This window comes from Prionailurus viverrinus, chromosome A3 (assembly GCF_022837055.1).
Source record: "Prionailurus viverrinus isolate Anna chromosome A3, UM_Priviv_1.0, whole genome shotgun sequence".
NCBI lineage: Eukaryota > Metazoa > Chordata > Mammalia > Carnivora > Felidae > Prionailurus > Prionailurus viverrinus.
The window spans coordinates 16,880,987-16,903,639 of NC_062563.1; the positions used below are offsets into that span (position 1 = coordinate 16,880,987).

At 42.8% G+C, this 22,653-nt stretch overlaps 1 protein-coding gene across 2 annotated transcripts in view; it reads right to left on the reverse strand.

The window, feature by feature from the left end:
* Positions 1–446: 446 nt before the first annotated feature.
* The window catches only part of IFT52 (intraflagellar transport 52), a 33,998-nt gene continuing 11,791 nt past the window's right edge, over positions 447–22,653 (reverse strand). Inside the window, exons 7-14 of one of the 2 annotated variants that reach the window (XM_047852493.1) lie at positions 20,132–20,258; positions 17,071–17,157; positions 14,655–14,723; positions 10,287–10,441; positions 5,871–5,958; positions 4,903–5,011; positions 2,295–2,440; positions 447–726 (exon numbers count right to left, since the gene is read on the reverse strand). In XM_047852493.1, coding sequence (XP_047708449.1) covers positions 679–726; positions 2,295–2,440; positions 4,903–5,011; positions 5,871–5,958; positions 10,287–10,441; positions 14,655–14,723; positions 17,071–17,157; positions 20,132–20,258 — 829 coding nt within the window. In that variant the 3' untranslated portion in view covers positions 447–678. The remainder of the gene's footprint in view (positions 727–2,294; positions 2,441–4,902; positions 5,012–5,870; positions 5,959–10,286; positions 10,442–14,654; positions 14,724–17,070; positions 17,158–20,131; positions 20,259–22,653) is intronic. The other variant, XM_047852495.1, reaches the window with a different exon arrangement.

The following is a 22,653-nucleotide window of genomic DNA, read 5'->3' on the forward strand; positions in this document are numbered from 1 at the left end:
TTCTATCTGGCTTTGAGGGTCCACCAATGCAGGTCCCCAGTGTATCCAGTACCCAGCTGTCCCATTCAAGCACGTACAGTCTTTCCCATTGTCCTTGGGACAGATGATCACATCATCATAACTGAAAATGACAATTCCGTGCTTCAGGAGCTCAGAGGAGGGTGGTAAAGTGTGAATGGAGACAACAGCCTCCAAATGGTTGTGTCCTGGGGGCAGCTGAGAAAGCAAGGGGTGAGTGATCTATGTAAGGAAGGTATCTATCTACTATTTCATCTTTTTCATTAAGCACATTTGGCGAACAGGTCATGTGGGTTAAGTTTGTTTTATATCCTTGAGGTAGTCCAAAAGCTGAATAATATTCATAATATTGACATCTATGCCTTTGATAAAGGAGACTCAAATTCAGAACTACAGTTGGAAGAAAAGACTTCAATGAAAGACTTTCATAAATTATAAAAGTACAGATTCAGTAGGTTTAATCTTAAAAATGGAATGTATCTTACATAAGGATCTTATTAGAAACGCTATACCTATCTGGGCACTACAGAAGACGCACAGACCTTCCACAACTCATGGAAGAAAGAGTGTATAGACAACGTTGATAAGGAATTGAGAAACAATTCAAAAATAGTTTACAAAGGAATCAGAAGGCAGAAGATGCTTCAAGAAGCATGGTCCTCAGAAATTGTTCTGGAAAGCTGGTTCACTTGTATCAATGTCATGTTCCTGAATGAAGAAATAAGACACAGAATTTTAGTATTTCAGTACAAAGCATGAAATGGGAAGTCTGGTGTTTTATACTTTGATTAAGATTCTGAACCATCATTAATTGGGACATATAGTAATCTCTGGCTTTAAGGCTGAATCCAGCTGGAGGATCAAGTTTTCACTATCAGGACAGGGCTTTTGACTACTGCCCGCCACCCACCGCAATGAGCGGGGAGCAAATACAGTTGAAGGCACCAAGGCAAATACCACACCAGACTTCTTATCTTGGCCTTAGGGGCCTGTCTCTGCCTTGTCAGCAGGGTGAGTCCTGCTGAGAACCTACCTGAGCAAAATTCCACATTTCAGTGCTCCGCAGTTATATCAACTCACTTCTGTGCTCCTCACGGCATTACATCAGAGCGCTGTTAATTGCCCCTATATATTCCAGTCTCCCCCACTGCATGTGGCTCAGGAAGAGATAGCAAAGGCCACTTTCATCTTGTTTACTACCACAGCCCCAACGTCTAGCATCATGAGTACCCAGGAGTCAGTCCCTGCCAGTAGATTCCAACCATTCCACTCAGCACATACAATCCTAAGTATGTATATATTTATAGCCCTTCCCCCCAACCCCATTTACCATATCCTGAATGTCTTCCCAAGTCCTTAAACATTCTTCTAAACATTTTTAATCTTAGGGATGCACCCTTGGTACTTAACTAGCTCCATACTGATGAAGATTTTTCTTCTGTTAAAACAGTGCTACACGGAGCATACTGGTTGGCAAATCTACACACATTCAGGATGTATTACTAAGACAAATTCTGAGGATTAGAATTGCTGTGTCAAAGGTACATACATTTTGAGGACTTTTGAGCAATATAAAAAAGCTCTCCAGAAAAGTGGGACAAATTTATTCTCCCATTGGTAGAATAGGTAGTATATAAATGCCCATTTCCAACGGTGGTTGAACATTTAATTTTAGAAATCTCATCAAGGGATAGACAAAATGAAGGCCAGGCATAATTTTAAAGCCCTTGATCCTCAGTCCAGAGAAAGATGATTTCCGTCATGAGGTGCTGACCTCATGGCCTGCTTCTGTATCCTGTGCTCAGGTCTCTCTAGCAACATTGACATCACTGCTATGCCTCAAAAAAGCCAGGCCAAGCCCAGCCTTCAGGACTTTGTACAGGTCTCCCTCTGCCAGGGACGTTCGTCTCCCAGCTGTCTGCATGGCAAAATCCTCAACACTTTCAGGCCTTTGCTCCAATATCACCTTTGTAGTGAGACCTACCCTAACCACCCTATTTAATACTGCCACATTCAGCACGCTTGATCCCTGCTCTACTTTTTCTATGCCATCACCTTTTAGCATACCATGTGATTTACTTATCTATTATGTTTATTGTCTTCTGTCAAGCTTCAGCTAGAACATAAGTGCAGGGATCATTGTCTGTTTTGTTTACCTAGTAGATACTTAATAAATACTTGCAGAATGAATGAATGGCATAAAATACGAGAAGTCCAGTTTATGGAAGATACCACCACTCAAAGAGCTTCCACTTCAGTGGGCTTTCTGGCTCTACCTGATTCAACTTCTTGAACTCCACTACTTGGAAGAAAATGTGCTCAAGGATATGTTTGGCATCTTGTTGGTCCTTTGGTAGTTTACTGGTTACTCCAAGAATATCACCACACTTCCTGACGTAGAATTCCAGGTCTTCTTCAGTACCTAAGCACAGTTGGAGCAGTCAGATTAACCCTTATTTCCTGTCCTTTCCAAAGTATAGACTTACTGTGGTATAGGTGTCCCCTTGTCAGGTTCCTATACCTCTCAAGATCACTCACTTTTCCTAGGGTAATGTGACCACAGGACCTACACAGTAACAAACTAAAGAGATCTCTGATGTGCTGCTTTTATAAATCAGGACAAAAGTGTGACACTCCTAATTAGAATAAAGCTGGGGGCGCCTGGGTGGCTCAGTCAGTTAAGCATCATCCGACTCTTGATTTCAGCTCAGGTCATGGTCTTGCAGTTAGTGAGTTCGAGCATCGGGCTCCATGCTGACAAAGGGAGGAGCCTCCTCTCTCCCTCTCCCTCTCTCTTTCTCTCAAAATTAAATAAATACACTTTAGAATAAAGCTGGAATGGCTCTGGCTCTCCTATTCCCAGATCCAGCATTCCTACATTACAAAGAATAGGAGGAACTAGAAGGAAATCAAATTACCATTCTCTGAATGTAGCAAGGACCATTATGAGAAGGGCATATGGGTATTTTAAATAGCATTTATTATAGCAATATGATAGAAAAGGAAATGAAAAAAGAAAAAAATCACTCATAATTCCACCGATATGTTATTGCAGCCGATATGTTATTCCACCGATATGCTGTGCAGCCATCCCCAGCAGCCCTATATCAAGGATGGACAGCCATTACAGCCCTTCTTACACTATACTGTAATTCCTTTCTGTTTTCCCCTTCTGATGTGCATTTTTTAAAGCTATGATAGAAATGTAAGTTTTTTATTAAAATATTCAAACCATAGGGGCGTCTTGGTGGCTCAGTCAGTTAAGCATCTGACTCTTGATTTCAGCCCAGGTCATGATCTCATGGTCGGTCGTGAGATCAAGCCCCACATCAGGCTCCACACTGGGCATGGAGTCTGCTTGAGATTCTCTCTCTCCCTTTCCCTCTGCCCCTCCCTTACTCATGCATGCACACACACTCTCTCTCAAAAAAAAAAAAAAACAAAACAAAACCATACAGCTGCAAAAATCTCTTGCCCCAACTCTATCTCCACTGATACCACATAAGGTAATTATTGCCATGTATGCCTACATATTTACATATGTGTAAAAAATAGGATCAAACTATAATAGTTCTGTAAGTTGCTTTCATTATTTAACGATGTCTCATGGACATCTTATGTCAAAATTTATGCTCTGTATCTTTCCTTTAACAGATGTATAATATTTCATTATTTTTTAAACCAAACCCTCTACTGATGGGCCATTAGACTGTTGTCAATTTTTTAATGCTTCAATTAATATCTCTATAGCTATAACTTTTTGTTTCATATTTCTACAAGGATTTCTTTGGATAAGCTGGATAAATTAGAAACAGAAATGCTGGGTCAAACCATCTGACCCTTCACAGGTGTGTTATTCCTACTGCACCAATCACTACATCTTGCTAATTTTTGATTGTTCAGCACTTACCACAAGGCTTGACAAAGAAGAGAGATGCAGTTAAGGTGTTCTACACTGAACTGTTTTTATTTTTGCAGTCTCCTTCCTGGTCCTTGGGTACATATAGATGTTGTTCATAGTTAGGATCCTAGTGAACATGGAATTTTATATCCTGCCCTTCCTCATTTAGGATTCTCACTTAAGTTCTATCAGTGTCACTCCCTGGCCCCTGGAAACCTCTTTTATAATGACATGTCATCCCATCAAATAAATGTGACACAATTTACTACCATTCCCCTGCTAGTGTACCCTAAGCCTATTCCCAATGGGTAAATAATTTTTATTCCTAATTTAAAAAATAAATAACATAGTAATCATCTATATGCCTTCACATATCTCCTTAGATTAGATTCTCAGGAGTGGGGTCACTGCCTCAAAATGGATGGTTAATTTTATGCCTCTGAGCACCTGTGTGCAGGCCCATTTGCTATGCATGTCAGGGGAGCACTGGGCCAAGAGTCAGGAGAACCACTCACCTCATAGGCATGAGGCTTGGGGCCTCACCTCCTCATCCACATGTCAAGGTGGGTACACATAACTCTCCCAGGATCCCTTCCGATCTGAAGTCTCTATAATTCTTCTGGCCTTGACTGAATTTTCTTAGTTAACAGCTCGTATGACCAATGACCTAGACTTGCTAAGTGGCAGCCAGGGTCAGAATGCATCCTATGGTTACTCAATAAGTCAGAACTAAAGACCTATAGGGGTTAAAGCTGAGACCTTGGCTTCTGCTTTGCATCATGTTCTAACTCACTGAGCAAACTGGCCTGAGAGAAACAACCAACATCATTTACATGAAATAAACAGAAACTCTCATTTTACACTGCCATTCATATTTTGTTCTCCCTGAACAAACTCTAGCTTTCTCTCATGGCAAATCTCAGAAGTTCACAACTACATAAAACCTACAAAAGAAAACAAAAAAAAAACCTGGCCAAACTTACACTTATTGGTAATCTGAGCGAGGCGGGCCTTCTCCGAAGAGAATGTCTCATCCAAGTCAAACAGCTCCAGTGGGGGAGGTGGTAACTCCCTGAAGCTGGGAGGGAAAACCTGAAAGGAAATCAGGTCTTTCATGAAAGAAGGCATGCAAAGCCACAACTGACAGTGATAAGATGGAAGGAAATGAGAAGCCAATTCAGCCCTTCCCTGGGATGAACCACCCAAATGCCTGTCACCTCCTCCTGCCCTAACCCGTTAGACCATATCAAGCAAGAGGACTAGTGCACTGTAAGCAATCAAACAGAACCAGCTCTAAAACAGCACTAAACTGATCAAACTGACACACCAGTGCCCACTAACTTGTGCAAGGACAAAAGCTTGGGGATAATTATGCTTATTTGTGTTGAACATCTGACTGGACAACTTGTTTCTCATTTAACTATGAGTTCATTAGGGGCAGAAATTGGGGAAGCAGATGTAGATCCATGTAGAAAGTGTATTCCAGAATGTGGTGGGATAAGAGAGTTTTGAAGGTAAGTTGACTTAATGCTGGACTGGAATGTTGAAAGTGACCTGTGCACACGTGACTACCCCCTGGGCTACAGACTGTGCTATGAATCTGAGGGCCTGTTGCCTAGAAAGCTGCAGTACAAAGCATTTCCTCCTTTCCACCCAGGATTTCTCCTATATGCCCTCCAAGTACACAGATGGGAAATGCTTAACAACCAGAAAAGTCCACGCCCTTGATTTCTCAGTTGGGAGCTACACCCAGTGGAAGTTCCTAAGGAGTACTAATAGGTTTGGTCTCTGCATGTTTAGAGCCAGAGAAACACAACTTCCTGAGAAGTACCACATGCATTGGGTGTACAAATACACATGGTTGGGAGAAGGACCCATGTGATGGCCCAGCTGGAAAGTAAGGACAAACAGTGGGGTTCTGTAGCAGGATCCCCCACGCACACCTACTCACCGCTGGCTGAAGGGCTGGCAGTGGGGTCTCAAACTGAGGTTGGATGAGCTGGAGAGGTTCATGTTTCACATTTAGCTGTTCATGGGCCCTGTGTTAGCAAGAAGACAAAAAAAGCAGGAATCAGGATGAGACACTGTGGCAAAGCACATCTAACTGACCACACTGTGCTGTTCTCCATCAAATCACGTGGTTCAACACTTTCACAGAAAAGCACACAAAATGTGTTGGTATATGTAATGTAACAATCCTTTCACGAATATTCCCTACTGTATCACACGGCACAACTATACTGTGAACTGAAGGGGAAAGTTTGTTCAAGTTTCATATCAGGCTTCTCCTAGACAGGCTTTTTATTTTTACCCAGTGGACACTATAAATGTGGTAACTCACTCTGTTTCCTTATTTTTTTTCACCACCAAGAGACAGGAGTCAAATCTGAAGTCTGCTTCTTGCAACTGAACAGATCTGTACAATATATACTTCTGTGTGCTCACTCAGCAAGTATTTACTGAATATGTACTGTGCACCAGGCGGTTTTATACACCAGGAGAACAGCAACGGTGAAGACAAGAGACCAAGGCAGCCCTCGTGAACTTACATTCTACTAGAGGAGAGACACACAATAAACAAGACCCTAGATGACAGGTACCAATACGTAGTAAGAAGAAAAGCAAACCAGGACAGAGGGATAAAGACAGGGAAGAGGCAGGGGGTATAGCCCTGAGTGAAGAAGTGAGAGAAGTGAGACAAGCCCTGAGTGAAGTGAGGGAGGAAGTCATGCACTTACTTTCAAAAGTATCCCAGGCAGAGGCAAGAGCAAGGAGAACAGGAATAAGGGTGCTAGATATTTTCACAGAACCTCAGGGCAGCCAGAGTGGCTAGAGCCGAGGCAGAACGCCAGTGATGAGTTTACAGAGTCAAGTGCTGACCTTACCCCTGCGTTTCTTTTTGATTATGGCTTCCCCTCTGCCTCCATTCTCTCAAACATTCCTTTTATCCTTTTGCACCGTAATAATTTTGTAAGCTGGCTGAATCCTCTGGAAATGAGGCAAATTAAAATATACTCACCTAATTTAAACTATGAACACATTTGTGACCTTTTAAAATTAAGCTAAACAAGCAAATGTCAATGGGTGTGAACAAAGTTCATGCCTGCTTCTATGGACAAGTGATTTTAGAAAGGAAAGAGGTCTGTGACTTCAGAAAGGCACTTAGCTGAGCTGACTGCTATCACTGCCTCCACTATTCCCAGGTGCCTGGGGAGAAGAAGCTTTCCTGGCAATGCAGAAGATCCCTCGGGAGGGAACAGGAATAACTTTCACTGAGTACTGACTGCAAAACAACCCTGGTCAGTGGGTATAATCTCTTATAGAAAAAAAAGCAGAAGTATAGAGATAAAGAAGCTTCCCAAGGTCACAAGGGTAAGGAGTGACAAAGGGAAGATCAGAACTCAGAGCTGGCCAATCCCTGCCAACCCAAAGCCCTATGACTCGGTCTATACTGAAGGCAGAATGTCATTAGGGGCAATGTTTAAGCTAAAGGTCCCACCACTGGCACACGAAGAACCCTGCTGCCATGATTTTCTGGCCTTGGCCATCCCAGCCATGATTTTTTGCTCTCTGTCTGCAGATGGAGCTGGCTACACTGAAGCCCTGTGTGAATAATAAAACAAACGCCAGTGCATCTTCTCTTTCTTGCTCAGCTCGCAACTCGCCCAAATCTTCCTCCACCTACGAGTCACCGTGCGCTTGATGGGAGTGGGGGATGCGTGGAGAAACTAATCTTAAAACCAAGAAAACCTAATTCAGAAAGCTGACTGCGGGGTGGGGGTGCTGGGCGGGGGGGATAAGGGGAGGAACAAATGCCAATGTTAAATAGAAACCTATGAAATGGGGCTGAGTTATCTATTTCCAGAACACCCTGGCCTGACCTCTGGCACTGTGTTTTCACCACTCTATGTCTCAGTCCCCAACCCATCAGTCCATGAACTCAGAAGGCAGGGACTCCACGCTCTTTGTCTCTACCTCACCCCCACAGGCATCAGTAAATACCAGATGGACAAATGAAGTTACTTCAGAGCAACATCATTCAGATGTTTAAATATTTAAAGGCTAATCGAATTTTTACTTAGAAAAGAGGAATTGTATTCAAAAGATGTTACTAACAAATATAAATTCCTAAGAGCACCATATAGAAACTGGCCCGTAACTACTGTCCTTTGCTTTGGTATAAAAGACAAATTCAATTAAAAGAGCTATCTAAGCTCCAAAATATCTACTACTTGACTCTGATGGCACTAAAATAATGGTTCCAATCAATCCCACATTCAGCACAGTCACAACACCCTGACGTAAACCACATCAGAAGATGACAGAAAGCAAAGACAGAAACTGGGTGGACTGTAACTCACAAGTGGGGCAGCCTGCTGTGCCTTTAGTTATTCTGAGAAAAGTTCCAACCACAGAGGAGGAGCCCTGGGCCCATCTCCAGGCCATCTGGTTTCCCAGTTTCCCAGTTCTTTCCTACTCCCTGCCCCACACCCTTCCAGGGACTCTCCTGCTGCCCGCACTCCCCTGCCCCTCCAGCTCCTCCCCAGCTTGCCAAAGCCTCCTCTTCTCCTCCTCAAAAGCAAGGGTAGCTGTGAGGCCCTGTCTCCAGCCCAATTCCCACTCCAGTGCTGTCCTTGAGAGTACCTAGCCCTTCCCCCACTTTTCTAATCACCTTCTCTAGGCCTCTTCAACATCTACACTGGTGGTTCCACCTGCATTCTTCACAGGGCAACCTCTCAGCCACATCAGATGGAGGCACCTGGAGCAGAACTCCTCTCTCTCTCCTCTCCCCGCATCCTGAGAGCCAGTCCACAGCACTGCCAGGTGCCCAGATCCCTGAGGGAGAAACCACTATCTCTGACCTTGCCATCACAGCCTTCCATGGCCTGTGGCTTAGGATTCTTTCTTCCCAAACATCTCTTGAAACCACAGCTACTGCTCCCACCAGTGTCGTCCCTCAACCCTCCAATCTACTGTCAACAGTCGCCTAGCTGGTTTCTTCTACTTTTTTTCCCCCGATTAATTGTATAAACTGCTGCAAGGCATTGTTTTATCTGGTTTTAGAAAACAGATTCAATCCTGTCCCTCCTCTAGAGGTCTTTACTAGCATCCCATTCATAAATTAGGCCCTTGCCCTGAGCCTCAGGCTGTCTGCCTTGGCTTATTTCTGTGATGCTCAGGCAGGTCTCCTCAAGTGCCTGTGCTGGAGAACACAGAACAGATTGTTGCAGGGGACTTCAGAGGACCAAGCTTTCAACTATTACTAAGTTGGCCTCATTTGAAGTCAAGGCTAAATGCCGTTCAAAGAGCAGTTAGAAATAAACTTCCTTGCCTGGACACACCTACACACGTGAACATGTGGGCTTTGCACAGAAGCTACATCATTGCCCACCTCTCTCTCTGAACATCCCTGCCATCTCCTGAAGCCTCTTCACCCCTTACGGGGGAGCACCCAGTACAGTGCCAAGCAGACACAAGGCCCCCTAAATTGTTTGTTGAAAGAATCAATGCCTGGCTAAGAGGGCCCCTCTTTCATAAAGGCTTCCCGGCTCACCCACTTAAGAGTCAAATTCTCACTCTTCATTATGCCCATGTTTAGCATTAATACAATGACCTTGCACCACAGCCTCTGTCTGTCTCCTCCATTAAACCATGAACTGTGGACACAGTGCCTGGCACAGGAGGTGGTCAGTAAGTATCTGGGGAACCTGAACATAAATACAGCAGGAGGAAGTTAGACACTCATCGGTAGTTTACACCCTCAGCCTTTGGTTTATCCAGATGTAAACCCCATGCCTGGCCAAAGAGGCTGAAAAATGTTGCCCTCAGTCCCTGTCCCTGTCATTAGGAATGGACAATAACAACAAGCAGGCAACAGAGCAGGCAATGAAACAAGGGAAAGCCCCAGTCTGAAAGCCATTCAGGCTCCCACCTTGGGAGAAGACCTTACCCTCCCTAAACCTGTTTCCTCAGCTGGAAATGCAGCAGGTAATTCAGAGGCAATTCAAAGTATGAAGTGAAGTAATAACATGCAGTGCCTGCAGGGCACCTTGCCTAACCAACTCACTTTACTTGGGGCTCCTGGGGGCATGAGACCCTCTTTGCGGAAACCAGGAAAGTCCCAAGCAAACCAGGACAAGCTGGTTGCCCCAAATGCCTGATACAGAGCCTGGGACACAACAGGGGACTAATAACTGCAACCCCCACCCCAATTTTCTCAGCTATCTTTTTCGATCTCATCAGAGATCTGAGAACATGTTTTGCATACCACATATGCCATGACCCTATCTCCCATCCCCAGGCTCATGTTTTCAAACCAAACACTCAAGAATGAAGTGCAGTGCAGCTGAGAGCTACAGGTACTGACTTGATGACCTTGGGGAGGGAGGTGGTATCCAGCTGGTAAATGGACAGATCGAAGAGGGTGGTAAAGTCTCTTGGGTTCTCATCGCCCTCCTGGAGACACACTCGAAGCCGCTCTGACAGGGTGGCTGTGTCGGGCAGCATCATGTAGTCGGAAATCTGAAAGCCACAAGAGGGTTCATCACACAGCACGGCAGGAGTAAGAATTTCATCTGTCTAACTGCAATAGTTCTGCTCTTGCCAAGAGATTTCACTGTCTCTGGTCACTAACAACTAAACCTTAAATAAGCCATTTCATGTGGAAAGAGGAATAAAAGTCACTTGGCTAAACCCCAACGCTGGTTAAATCCAACTCTGTAATTCCTCATGCAGTACTGAACACAGCTGGATAAACAACCATGCCGACTGGCCTCCTTTTGATTTCATGACCACTGACCTCAAGTGCTCAGCAATCAGCTGTATTTTCCTAGTTCATTCACTTCCCGTTGTCCTAGGCAATACCTTCCTTTTGTCACTTCATCCATCTCAAACAATTTTACCTTTCTTAATTTTAGCTGAAGACCTTATTTTCTATTTCAGTTGAGAAAACAGAAGCAATCATAAAAGACAGTCCACAAGCTCCCACTACAGCTATCCACCCACCAGCATCTAGGCCTTATACTCGGCTTCCTCTCCTGTTATATGTATGAACCGCCTGTGACCCCGGCACAGATGACCCTCCCACTTGGACACTAGATCCCAGCCCTTCTCACCTAACCAAGGACATGCCTCCAGCACTGCTGAGAGCCCTAAATGATGACACATGCTGTGTGCTGGTAACTGTAAAAGACCAGGAAAACCTAAATGTCCACCAATAGGAGACTGGTTAAACATACTACAGTACAAACATTAGAAAATAGTCTTAAAGAAACAAAATGAACAAAAATAGAAAGAAAGCTCTTTATATGTAAATAAGGAAACATCTCTAAGACATATTGCCAATTTTAAAAACTAAGGTGGTGAATACACACAGTGTATACAGTACCATTTGTGTAAAACAAAAAGGAAGGAGATACACACACATACTTGTTTGCTTATAGATATATAAAACATCTCTGGAAGAATATACAAGAAACAATTGAGATTGTTGTCACTGGGGAGGGGGACAAAGTGGTTCAGCAAAAACAGGAGGGAAACTGTTCATTGCGTATGCTTTTGAATTCCCAACTGTGAATGCATTACCTACCTAAAAAGTACATTTAACTTTAAATAAAGGCGTGCTGACAACAAGAAGTTGACTCCTAATTGCCCTCTGAAGTCCGCTGCAACAATGTGTTCCACATTTTCCAGTGCCAGAACTTGAGGAAACACACTTAGGCATTACAGAAATAAGCCTATACAAACAGGCTCGTTTTTCTCTATATCCCAAGAGATGTATGTCCCAAGAGATATGTCTGTGTTAGAGGTTTCAACCCGGTAACAGAATGCGGGTTGAAGGTGAGAGCAATAACAAAGGCCCTGACTGTGTCAGGACACGCACAGCAGGAACATCAGTAAGGGCCAAGCATCCCAAAGGTCCTGAGGATGGTTCGAATCTTTGCACAGAGACTTGCTACCAAATCCTAGCTCAGAAAACCATCAAGACCTTAGATGTCCAGACAGAAACATAAGAGTGTTCCCAAGACCACTGGTTTTCATGACTTCCTAGCAGATTTAGAGATTTTTTTTTTTTAATTTTTTTTTCAACGTTTATTTATTTTTTTTGGGACAGAGAGAGACAGAGCATGAACGGGGGAGGGGCAGAGAGAGAGGGAGACACAGAATCGGAAACAGGCTCCAGGCTGTGAGCCATCAGCCCAGAGCCCGATGCGGGGCTCGAACTCACGGACCGCGAGATCGTGACCTGGCTAAAGTCGGACGCTTAACCGACTGCGCCACCCAGGCGCCCCAGGCAGATTTAGAGATTAAAACTTGTCATGTAAATCCTCTTAGCTCTTTACTCAGCTACCATTTCATTAAGTAACATTTGAAACTGAGCTGGGTTTGAAACCTATTCCAACATAAGATTTTATCTGAAATCATATGAAGTTTGGATTTTCAGAATTTCTTACTTTGCAGCATTACTGGGCCCAGCATTTTACTTGCCAAAGCCTTACAATGCAAAGGACATTTGCACCAGGTCTCATATGCAGAACATACAGGAGACTGCATGATTTTAGAGAAAGGCCTCAACGACCCCATCTTCCTCTGGCTCCCTATTGACACTTCCCTTCTGAACCAGTCCAGTGTCGCGTGCGGTAGACAGTCAACAACAGAGCAGCAGAAAAGCACAGGCTCCAGAATCAGCCTGACATGCGCATTAGTTATGGCTGGTCAGGTATCAATCTCAGCAGGGACCTTGAAGAATGTACTTACTTCCATTTCCTCAGCTAGAAAACAGGAATGGCAGAAACTTAGTAAGAGCAGGTGGCCACAAAGACCAGGAGCAGACACAGCATCTCATAGTGCTGCTTCCCTCGGCCCCCAATGCCCTAACTAGGACTGGCAGCTGCCAAAGATGCCATCCACTCAAGAGTTGGGTCCTGTGAGATCTGAAAAGTGAATTCCTGACTGTACCCCAATTGTTTTATTTGGGAGGCTTATATCACTTTTCGGGAGGAATTCAAGCAAAACATCCATATACTTCATGTTTCCGTATGAGGGAATGTTTTAGACACGGGGCTCTTCTGTTTCCTAACCCAAGTCGGTTTTGGGGAGGCCACACCCTCAGCTGAGGGAGGAAGCAGGCAGCAGTCCACCATTTCTGACCATGTTCTTACCCACTCCCTGCTATCCACAGCCAGGAAATCACTTTCCTGACACTTCAGAGTTTAAGAAACAGAGACACAATTGTAGAGCAAGTAGACTTTGGGTTTTTGTTTTTTGTTTTAATTTTTTTATTTTTTAAAATAAACATTTTTGGGGTTTTTATTTATTTTGAGAGAGAAAGAAAACACACACTCAGGCACGCGTGGGAGCGAGGGGCAGAGAGAGGGAGAAAGAGAATCCCAAGCAGGCTCCACACTGTCAGCACAGAGCCCAACACAGGGCTCGATCTCACAAACTATGAGATCATGACCTAAACCAAAATCTAGAGTCGTATGCTTAACTGACTAAGTCATCCAGGCGCTCCAGAACAAGCAGACTTTGAATCGAGACCTGGGTTTCGGTTCTGGCTCTGCAAGTGTTTGCTCTTGGGGCATACTGCAATCTTGCAGAATTTCCATTTCCTCATCTCTAAGATGAGAATAAGACCATCTCCTTCCCAGGGCTGTTGTAAGGATTATATAAGATGATTTATGTGGAAGTATATGATACACAGTGCTTGTATATAATAAATACAAGGGTTTAAGAAAGTCTGACAGCTGTATAGCACTTCCTACACCTTTTAATTTAATAAGTAAGTACACATCTATTAATTGAGGTCTCACAATTATCCTGTGAGACAGAGAGTACAGATATTGGTGTGTCTGTGAGAGATGAGAAAACCAGGACAAGAAAGGGTTAGAAATAGCCTGCTTAATGGGGCGCCTGGGTGGCTCAGTCAGTTGAGCGTCCAACTTTGGCTCAGGTCATGGTCTCGCAGTTTGTGAGTTTGAGCCCTGCGTCGGGCTCTGTGCTGACAGCTTGGAGCCTGGAGCCTGCTTCGGATTCTGTGTCTCTCCATCTCTCGGCCCCTCCCCTACTCATGCTCTGTGTCTCTCTGTCTCTTAATAATAAATAAATGTTAAAAAAATAAATAAAATAAATAAAAAAAGAAAGAAATAGCCTGCTTAAGGTCTGATGGCCAGAATGGAGCAGGACAGAAAAGCAGGTTTCTGGCCCCTATTTCCATGCTGGTCTCACTCTCCATCATCTGATAAATAGTATCCTAAGGGCTTTAGGACTGTTTTTCCTAAAGGCACCAAAATTACAGTTTAAAATTTAAATTCAGATAATGTTTATTCATAAAAAGTTATTTTTATATCCTTCGTATTTCTGAAAGAAGTATTTCTCTACAAATAATGATCTTGAAAGCTTGGCATATACATATAAAGAGGTTCCCATCTCAATTAATTCTATAATTCACTGATCATTTTTTTATAATGTGGTTTTCATCACCCCAGAAAGCATCACTTCTTTCCATCTGTCTTACAGATAAAGTAAGAGATACATAATCCTTTGGAGCTGGTGCTGGCAGGCTGGACCCATTTGTTCACTTAGAAGGGTTTTTTTTGTTTTTTCTTTAAGTAAGTTCCACGCCAAATGTGAGGCTCAGACTCATGACCTGGAGATCAATAGTCAGATGCTCTTCTGACCAAGCCAGCCAGGTGCCACTCACTTTGAAGTTTTTTAATGATTCACAGACCCCTACCTCTGGGTCCTCAGCATCAATCTGGTTTAAGTGGATGTCTCCTGTCGTGAGCCACTGGAAAACAACATCCTGGATTTAAAAAACAAACACAGAGTTACACTTGGTTATTTGAGAAAACCAAAGTGGGACTAGATAACTACATCAATTAAGAAAAAATGATAAAGGGAAAAAGACTATACAGCAGTGATTCAAAAAAAAAAGAGTAACCACCATTCCCTTGGTGAAATCATACGAATTCAAAGTTTTCCTCAACCTAATGTCACTTTTACTACTGGGAAGTGATTATTTGTCTTAGGGCACTTTCACCTCTAACCACAGGCCAAAATTTATTAAAACTTGCTCATGATCAATCCCAAAACAACTCCTGTTTAAATGTGCCCATGACAGGGGCACCTGGCCGGCTCAGTCAGAAGAGCATGCAACTCTAGATCTTGGGGTCATGAGTTCGAGTCCCACGTTGGGTATAAAGATTACTTAAAAAAATAAATTAAAAAACTGGGACGCCTCAGTGGCCCAATCAATTGAGCATCCAACTTCAGCTCAGGTCATGATCTCACAGTTTGTGGGTTCCAGCCCCATGTTGGGCTCTCTGCTATCAGTGCAGAACCTGTTTTGGATCCTCTGTTCCTCTCTCTCTCTGCCCTTCCCACAATCATACACTCTCTCTCAAAAATAAATAAACATTTTAAAACAAATAAATAAGGGGCACCTTGGTGGTTCAGTCGGTTGAGCGTCTGACTTTGGCTCAGGTCATGATCTCACGGTTTGTGAGTTTGAGCCCCATATCGGGCTCACTGCTGTCAGCCTGTCAGCACAGAGCCCTCTTTGGATCCTCTGTCCCCTTCTCTCTGCCCCTCCCCCGCTTGTGCTCTCCCCCCCACCAAATTACTTAAATAAATAAATAAATCACTTTAGAAAATAATTTTAAAATTATTTAAAAAAATAAATGTGCTATAAAGTAGACTGTATCGGGGCGCCTGGGTGGCTCAGTGCACTGGGCATCTGACTCTTGATTTCAGCTCAAGTCATGGTCTCACAGGGGATCTCATGGGGTCTCAGCTGGGATTGAGCTCCACGTTGGGCTCCATGCTGATGGTGCAGAGCCTGCTTGGCATTCTCTCTCTCCGCCCCTTTCCCACTCATTTTCTCTCTCTCTCACTCTCTCAAAATAAACAAACTTAAAAAAAAAAAAGTGGACTATATCTAGATACCCCTGAAATGTGTGTAGAGACACTAGAATTTCATGTAGATTCCACAGAAACAAGATCTTAATCAAACTCTCAATCCAGTAACAGTCCTTAAGGCTGAAGGAATTTGTTCCATTAATGAAAAAGTTCAGGGGACCTCCTTCCTCTAGCAAGTGAGTCACCAGAATCACACCAATGTCCAGCTCTGGCACCCACCGTCTGTCATTCTTCACAGGACATGTTTCCACCACACAAAGCTGACAAACAACTGCAATGCCTTTACCTCATTCCCCACATCAACCAGTGACCAGTCCTGTCATAACCCCTCCTGACACCGCTCCTGCCAGCCGGCCCTTCCCCTTGTTCTCGCCTTCCCTACCTCCACTCATGTCAGCGTCCCTTGCTGCCTGGCTGACTCTACCAACCTCATAACTGACTCCACCTCCTCTCTCTCACCTGCCACATGCCTGACAGAAGAGTTTTTTCTGAAACACAGATCTGACCGTGCTCAAGGCTGCTGGACACTCTACATGGGCTCCCCACAGCTTTCTGCAGAAAGTTCAAATTCCTGGGCTTTACGTGTGAGGCCCTGGTTGAGCTTACTCCTCACCTCCAGGGTTGGCTCCCACCCCAATTTGGCATGCTTGAAAACATTCACCATATCCTTCCCTTCTCTTTTCTTTTTTTAAAGAGGGAGACAGAGAACACCTGTGAGGGAGGGAGAAGGGCAAGAGAGAAAGAATCCTAAGCCCCATGCTCAGAGGGGAGCCCAATGTGGGGCTTGATCCCATGACCCTGGGATCATGACCCAAGCCGAAATCACTCAACTGACTGAGCTACCCAGATGCTCTTTACCTCATCCTTCTAAACATATGTCTCTGTCTCTCATGCTCTCTCTCAATGTACTATAAACTTTTTCAAAGCAGTGACTATGCCTGACTCAACTTTGTATCCTTAGTGTGAGGAACTGAGCTGAAGAGCTGTTCTCTATTTTGTTACTATCTTTTTTTTTTTTTAAGTTTATTTATTTCTTTTTAGTAATCTCTGCTCCCAGTGTGGGGCTCGAACTCACGACCCCAAGATCAGGAGTTCCATGTTCTTCTGACGGAACCAGCCAGGCACCCCTGAAGAGCTGGTTTTAAATGAATAGATGAACTTAGCAGTATTTTTTTTAATGACATGAAAATCATACACATTATACATTAATGTGATAAGAGAGAAGAGCTTACCATGATTTTGCTGTTTTCTTCTTTATCCAAATATTGGTCACTGAACATGTGACAGGAGCCAAGAACTGCCAGCTTCCCCCCCTGGTTCTGTTGATGACAAAGTAGTGTCACATAGATCGTGAAATGCACCCCAAGCATCCTGGTCTCCAACAACTCATCATCAGAATCATGTGAGCAACTGTCTTATATACTAAGTGCCAATTCATATCAGGATTTTAATGGTCTAAAAATATCAACTATGACCACAACTACATTCCCACATGCTTCTCATTTTAGACACTTCCATATCCTTCTATTTGACTTTAACAAAAAAGCAATGTGAACTGGTTCTACAGTATTTTCCCAGTTAACTTGTAAACGAAGATTAGAATTTTAAAGGAAAAAAATATCCAAAAGCAACCTGTAAAGATTTAAAGATATTTTAGAGTACCAAAGACAGTGTTTAAGATCCAAACAGAACACTAATCCACAAGCAAGAAATATTCATAAAAGAAAGAATCGGTTAATAAGAAAACACTTTAATTAGTGATTTAAAAAAAATCAAAACAAAATATTTTTGCCGATCAGATTAATAAATATGAAAAAGATGGCTATCAACAGCGTTGGTCAAGTCTCAGTGAAATAAGTTCTTTCACACATTACTGCTGAAACTGTCAACATATGCAACACAGCAGGTAAGACTCTCTGGACAATTTTACAGTCATAATCACAAAAAGTGAGAAATCCAAATGTTCACCACAGAAGAAGTGGTTAAGAATAACAGAACTCCTCCAGTGGTGAAGTTATAGTGACACAGGGTTTTCAGTGACATGGAAGAATGCTTTTGTCATAACATCAGGTTAAAAAAAAAACAGTATACCAGATGCTGTACAGTCACCCTAGTGTAAAGCCCATGAAGCAAACCAGCAAACATAAGCCAAAGCAAAATGATCAAGACATCAGTTTTGTAGTGAGAGGCATTCTTTTTTTTTCTATCATGACTGTATTTTCAATTTGTCTACAATGAGCATAAATTACTTTTGTAATGGGAAAAACAGAGCAATGTTCAAACTGCAAAACGAATGCGGTTTTTCTAGCAGCATCAGGGAATTGGCACAGCTGTAAGGTACTATGAAAGAAGGACTCTCAAGAGATACAAATAGACAAATTCTATAAATAAAACAAAATTTGCAAAACGAACTGTGACTTGTACCACATTAAAAGCAAATGTCTCATAGGAAAAATAACACTATTGCTATAACACAACCATTGAAAACACATCAGTTACTGAGAACAGGAAGTGAATCTGGTGGAAACGCACAGAAAGAATGGGGGAGCACCGAGTGAACTCTGCTGCGATTTGAACTGACATATGTAACTAAATACAGGAAGAGGAAAGGACTTTCCTTCTTACTACTACCCACAGTTAGGCCTAGAACTTTTCTTTAATATTATTTTTTTTTCCTTCCTCATTTATTTCAAATAGATTACAGATCATCCTTTAATCCTTTTATTCTGTCCGATGGAGATCCTATGGAGATCCTACCGTTGTCTTCAGCTTCCTTTTCCAGCTTTTGCCTATAATTTTTTCCAATTAAATAAGAGTATATCTACTCAAGGACTGATTTGGTCTTTCGATATTATTGAGTCTATCCTAGTAAAACACCTAGAAAAGATCATGACAAGCTCAAGAAGGCAATGGCCCTGGGCAAGGAGACAGCACTGCTCCCCCCCTTCCACTGGTTTATCTCACAAACTTAAAAGTGACAGGCAACATCCTCTCTGAAAGATTGTATTTATAAGACAGGACTAAACACCTGTTAGGAAAACAGGCTTTAAATAGTTAGGCAATGGGCAGATGATAATCTCATGACTTCAGGAAGAATCACCACAGTTAGCATAGAACTCTATCTAATAGATGCTTCATAAAAATCCACTAATTAAGCCAGGTAGAATCTCTGTGTTAAAAAATAAAAAAATAATTATAGTTCTGGTATTACACTACCAGAGGCCCCTTAAGACAGTGTCTCATTACTTTTGTGCCTACTAAGTGACAGTTTATGTAGACCAATTATTTCCACATCTTAAATCATTTAATACTTTAATTTTAAAGAAATATTTCCAGTTTTTTGGGAGAGAATAACAACCATAATAACTATTTTGAATTTTGTCTAAATATCACTTTCAAACACAGCATATATATTTATTTACTTTCTAATAAAATGAGGTCAGAGCTTTTAAATATGGAAGGGAAAAATACCTAAATCCCACAAAGAAAAATAGGATATGAGGAACTAAAGAAAAACTGGGAGGTCAGCTGGTGATTGGTAGACAAATAAAGGTGAATTCAGCAAAACAGGAATTAAAAGGCAGTGGTGGGGCACCTGGGTGGCTCGGTTGAATGTCTGACTTCGGCTCAGGTCATGATTTCATGGCTTGTGGGTTCAAGCCCCCCATCGGGCTCTGTGCTGACAGCTCGGAGCCTGGAGCCTGCTTCAGATTCTGTGTCTCCGTCTCTCTCTGCCCCTCCCCCACTCATGTTCTGTCTCTGTTTCTCAAAAATAAATATTTAAAAAAAATTTTTTAAGGCAGTGGATAAGTGGGGTCGCAATGAGAGGGGCTATGTCCTCTGGGACTACATGCTCCCACATTTTGTGGGGTCTCCAGGATGACAACTGAGCAACTAGTCTTCTGACATGTTGCTCTGGGACAAACTAAAATAAAGGCAGCACAATTCTGTGTGTTTTGGTATAGTTTGTTAACTCAACCTTTCCCTGAATGGGTCCTCTTACACTCAGAATGACAGCCTGTAGTTACAGACAGTTATAATATAGACAACCTCATGCTACAGTGGAATAGCTGTGGATTTAGAATGATAAGAGCTGGGTTTAAGTCTCGACTCAATCGATTATTGGACGATCTGCTACTTCCCCATAAGTAAAGTATAGTTAATTGAAGTACTACCTCACAGGGCTGTTGTAAAGACCAATGAGAAAACACATGAAACCCCTCTCGAAATAGTAGTTTTTATTATTTCAATAATAAAAATAACATATCCACCCATATCGAAGAAAGGCTGTACCTTCGAGTGATAGAAAGCCAGAATGGGTCTGTTCAGCGGGAAACAGACAGAGCCTGTGGACAGAACAGCCACTGCTGGTTTCATGACACTCAACGTGGCACCAAAAGGATAGACAAAGGTGAGAGCCCTGTAAGAAATGAAAGAAATCATCAAAATTTTTTAAAAAATGAATAAAAATTTTTTGAAGATAATCTCAGTGCTTCTTGAACAATTCAAAATCAAACATAAAATTAAAAAAAACACGCAAAAAAAATTTTCTCTAAGCTTTAGTTTGTTAACTCAAAAACTGGTATAACTCTAGCTACTGGTTTAATAAAGCATTTAAAAATATATCAATGTAAATTAACAACTTCTAATTGTATGTGTAAATGACTGTAACTAGAAGAACTAAAGAAATCCCTATGGAGGAGGAGGAGGAAGAGGAGTCTCATCTAAGAGCTGAACTAGAGCTATAAATGAGCTTGCTCTGTGTGACAATGTCTTCCAGGTAAACATTTTCCTCTTCCTTAGAGATCTGACTGGTGTTATCTCCAGGAATGAGTGGCTGTCATTAGAAGGCTGTGTTACCAGTGAGTACTTATGTGAATAAAGACCTGCTACACAGACCTGCCTTGGAGTCGTTCCCCTACTGTGTCCTAACAAGACTTAAGAGTATCTAGAGTGAATCAGTCTGACCTGAGGAAATGTACTCCTGGAAAGGGTATAGGATGGTGGAGGAGGGGGGGGAGGGGCAGGTAAGGGTGGGATGCAGACCCTGCAGTATGGACAACCCCTGCAGGAGGGGTTAAGGTTTTACTGAAAGTAAGATGGAGCTCTGCAAAGGTAGTTATTTGAAGGAAGTGCTCTCAGAATGGAGAGCAACAGGAATCTTATAACAAAGCATAAAGTTAGAAATCGGCAGGGGGTGGGGGGAAGCACCCATGAAGAGCTCCCTATAAAGATAATGTTAATTTTCCTTTCTCTTAGACCAAGCTAAAAGAATTTTCTTTTTAGCTTAAGTTCACAATGATTTCCTGCTAGTGTTAAGTCTTCCCCTCCCTTCAGTCAAGTCTCACCTATCCCTCTGACTTCTGCGTCATATTGTGGGTGAGAAGTGGCACCTGCCCCACATTCTCCATTCTCCCCTTTTCATCCCTACCCAAGCAGTAGCCCAGGGAAGGGGACCATAGGCCATGAATCCTAGGCCAGAAGCAGAAATAAATGAACAGTTGCCGGGGCGCCTGGGTGGCTCAGTCGGTTAAGCGTCCGACTTCGGCTCAGGTCACGATCTTGTGGTCCGTGAGTTCGAGCCCCGCGTCGGGCTCTGGGCTGATGGCTCAGAGCCTGGAGCCTGCTTCCGATTCTGTGTCTCCCTCTCTCTCTGTCCCTCCTCTACTCATGCTCTGTCTCTCTATGTCTCAAAAATAAATAAACGTTAAAAAAAATTTTTTTTAAACGAATAGTTGCCATGCAGGAAGAAAAGGGATGTGGGGAAAATGGTTACATGGATGTCGGTGCATATCCTTGCCCCACACTTTCCTCAAACGCACTCTAAGGAGATGATTCTCAAGGAGGAAGGGAGAACGGACACTTGAGTCATATGATGAAAACTGTCAGCTATTATTTATACTCCTCTATTTCTTTTATTATTACTAAGAAGTCAATCAGACTGACATTTTGATAAGACTTTGAGCATAAGGCTATACACCCATGCAAAAAACAAAAACAGGACTTTTCCAAACCACACACGAATGAGTAAGATTAGCAGACTGAATAACTGGGAAAGTGTATTCCCAACTTTAAATGTAAGGCCTTAGGGCCTTATATGTAGAGGTCCTAAGGTGGGAATGAACGTAGTGTATTTAAGGAATTGAAACAAAGCCGGTGAGGCTACGGCTGAGAGAAGGGAAAAGGGACATGATAGAATATGGGCAAAATGAGAACCTGAGACTCCAATAGGTCAAGATATCTCCAAACATAAAGCACAACTAGTTCTCCACATTTCAAAGCCTGCCCAGAAAGTGCTGCTTCCAGGATGACCCAGAAAATAACCAACCAGCCCTCTGCCCTTCACAACTACTGAGGACATAATAATGCAACAGCAGGTAAGATACTATGTCATGTGCCTTACCAAGCACTTCTACAAGTATGGCCTCACTGGATTTTCCCAACAACTTTGTAAGATTCATGTTGTCTTCATTACACAGACATGGGAACAGAAGCTAAGAGTAACGTGCTTGGGTCACCTTGCAAGTAAGACACAAAAATAAAAATTTCTACCTCCAAGTCCAAGTGCTTCTACCTACACCAACTGGATAAGCTGACACAAAGCTTAAGAATTAGATTATGATCAGGACACCTGGGTGGCTCAGTCAGTTGAGCATCTGACTTTGGCTTAGGTCATGATCTCACAGTTTGTGAGTTTGAGCCCCGCATCGGGGCTAGCTGTTGTCAGTCTGTCAATGCAGAGCCCACTTCACATCTTCTGTCTCCCCCCTCTCTCTGCCCCTCCCCTGCATAGTGAAGGAAACAATCAGCAAAAC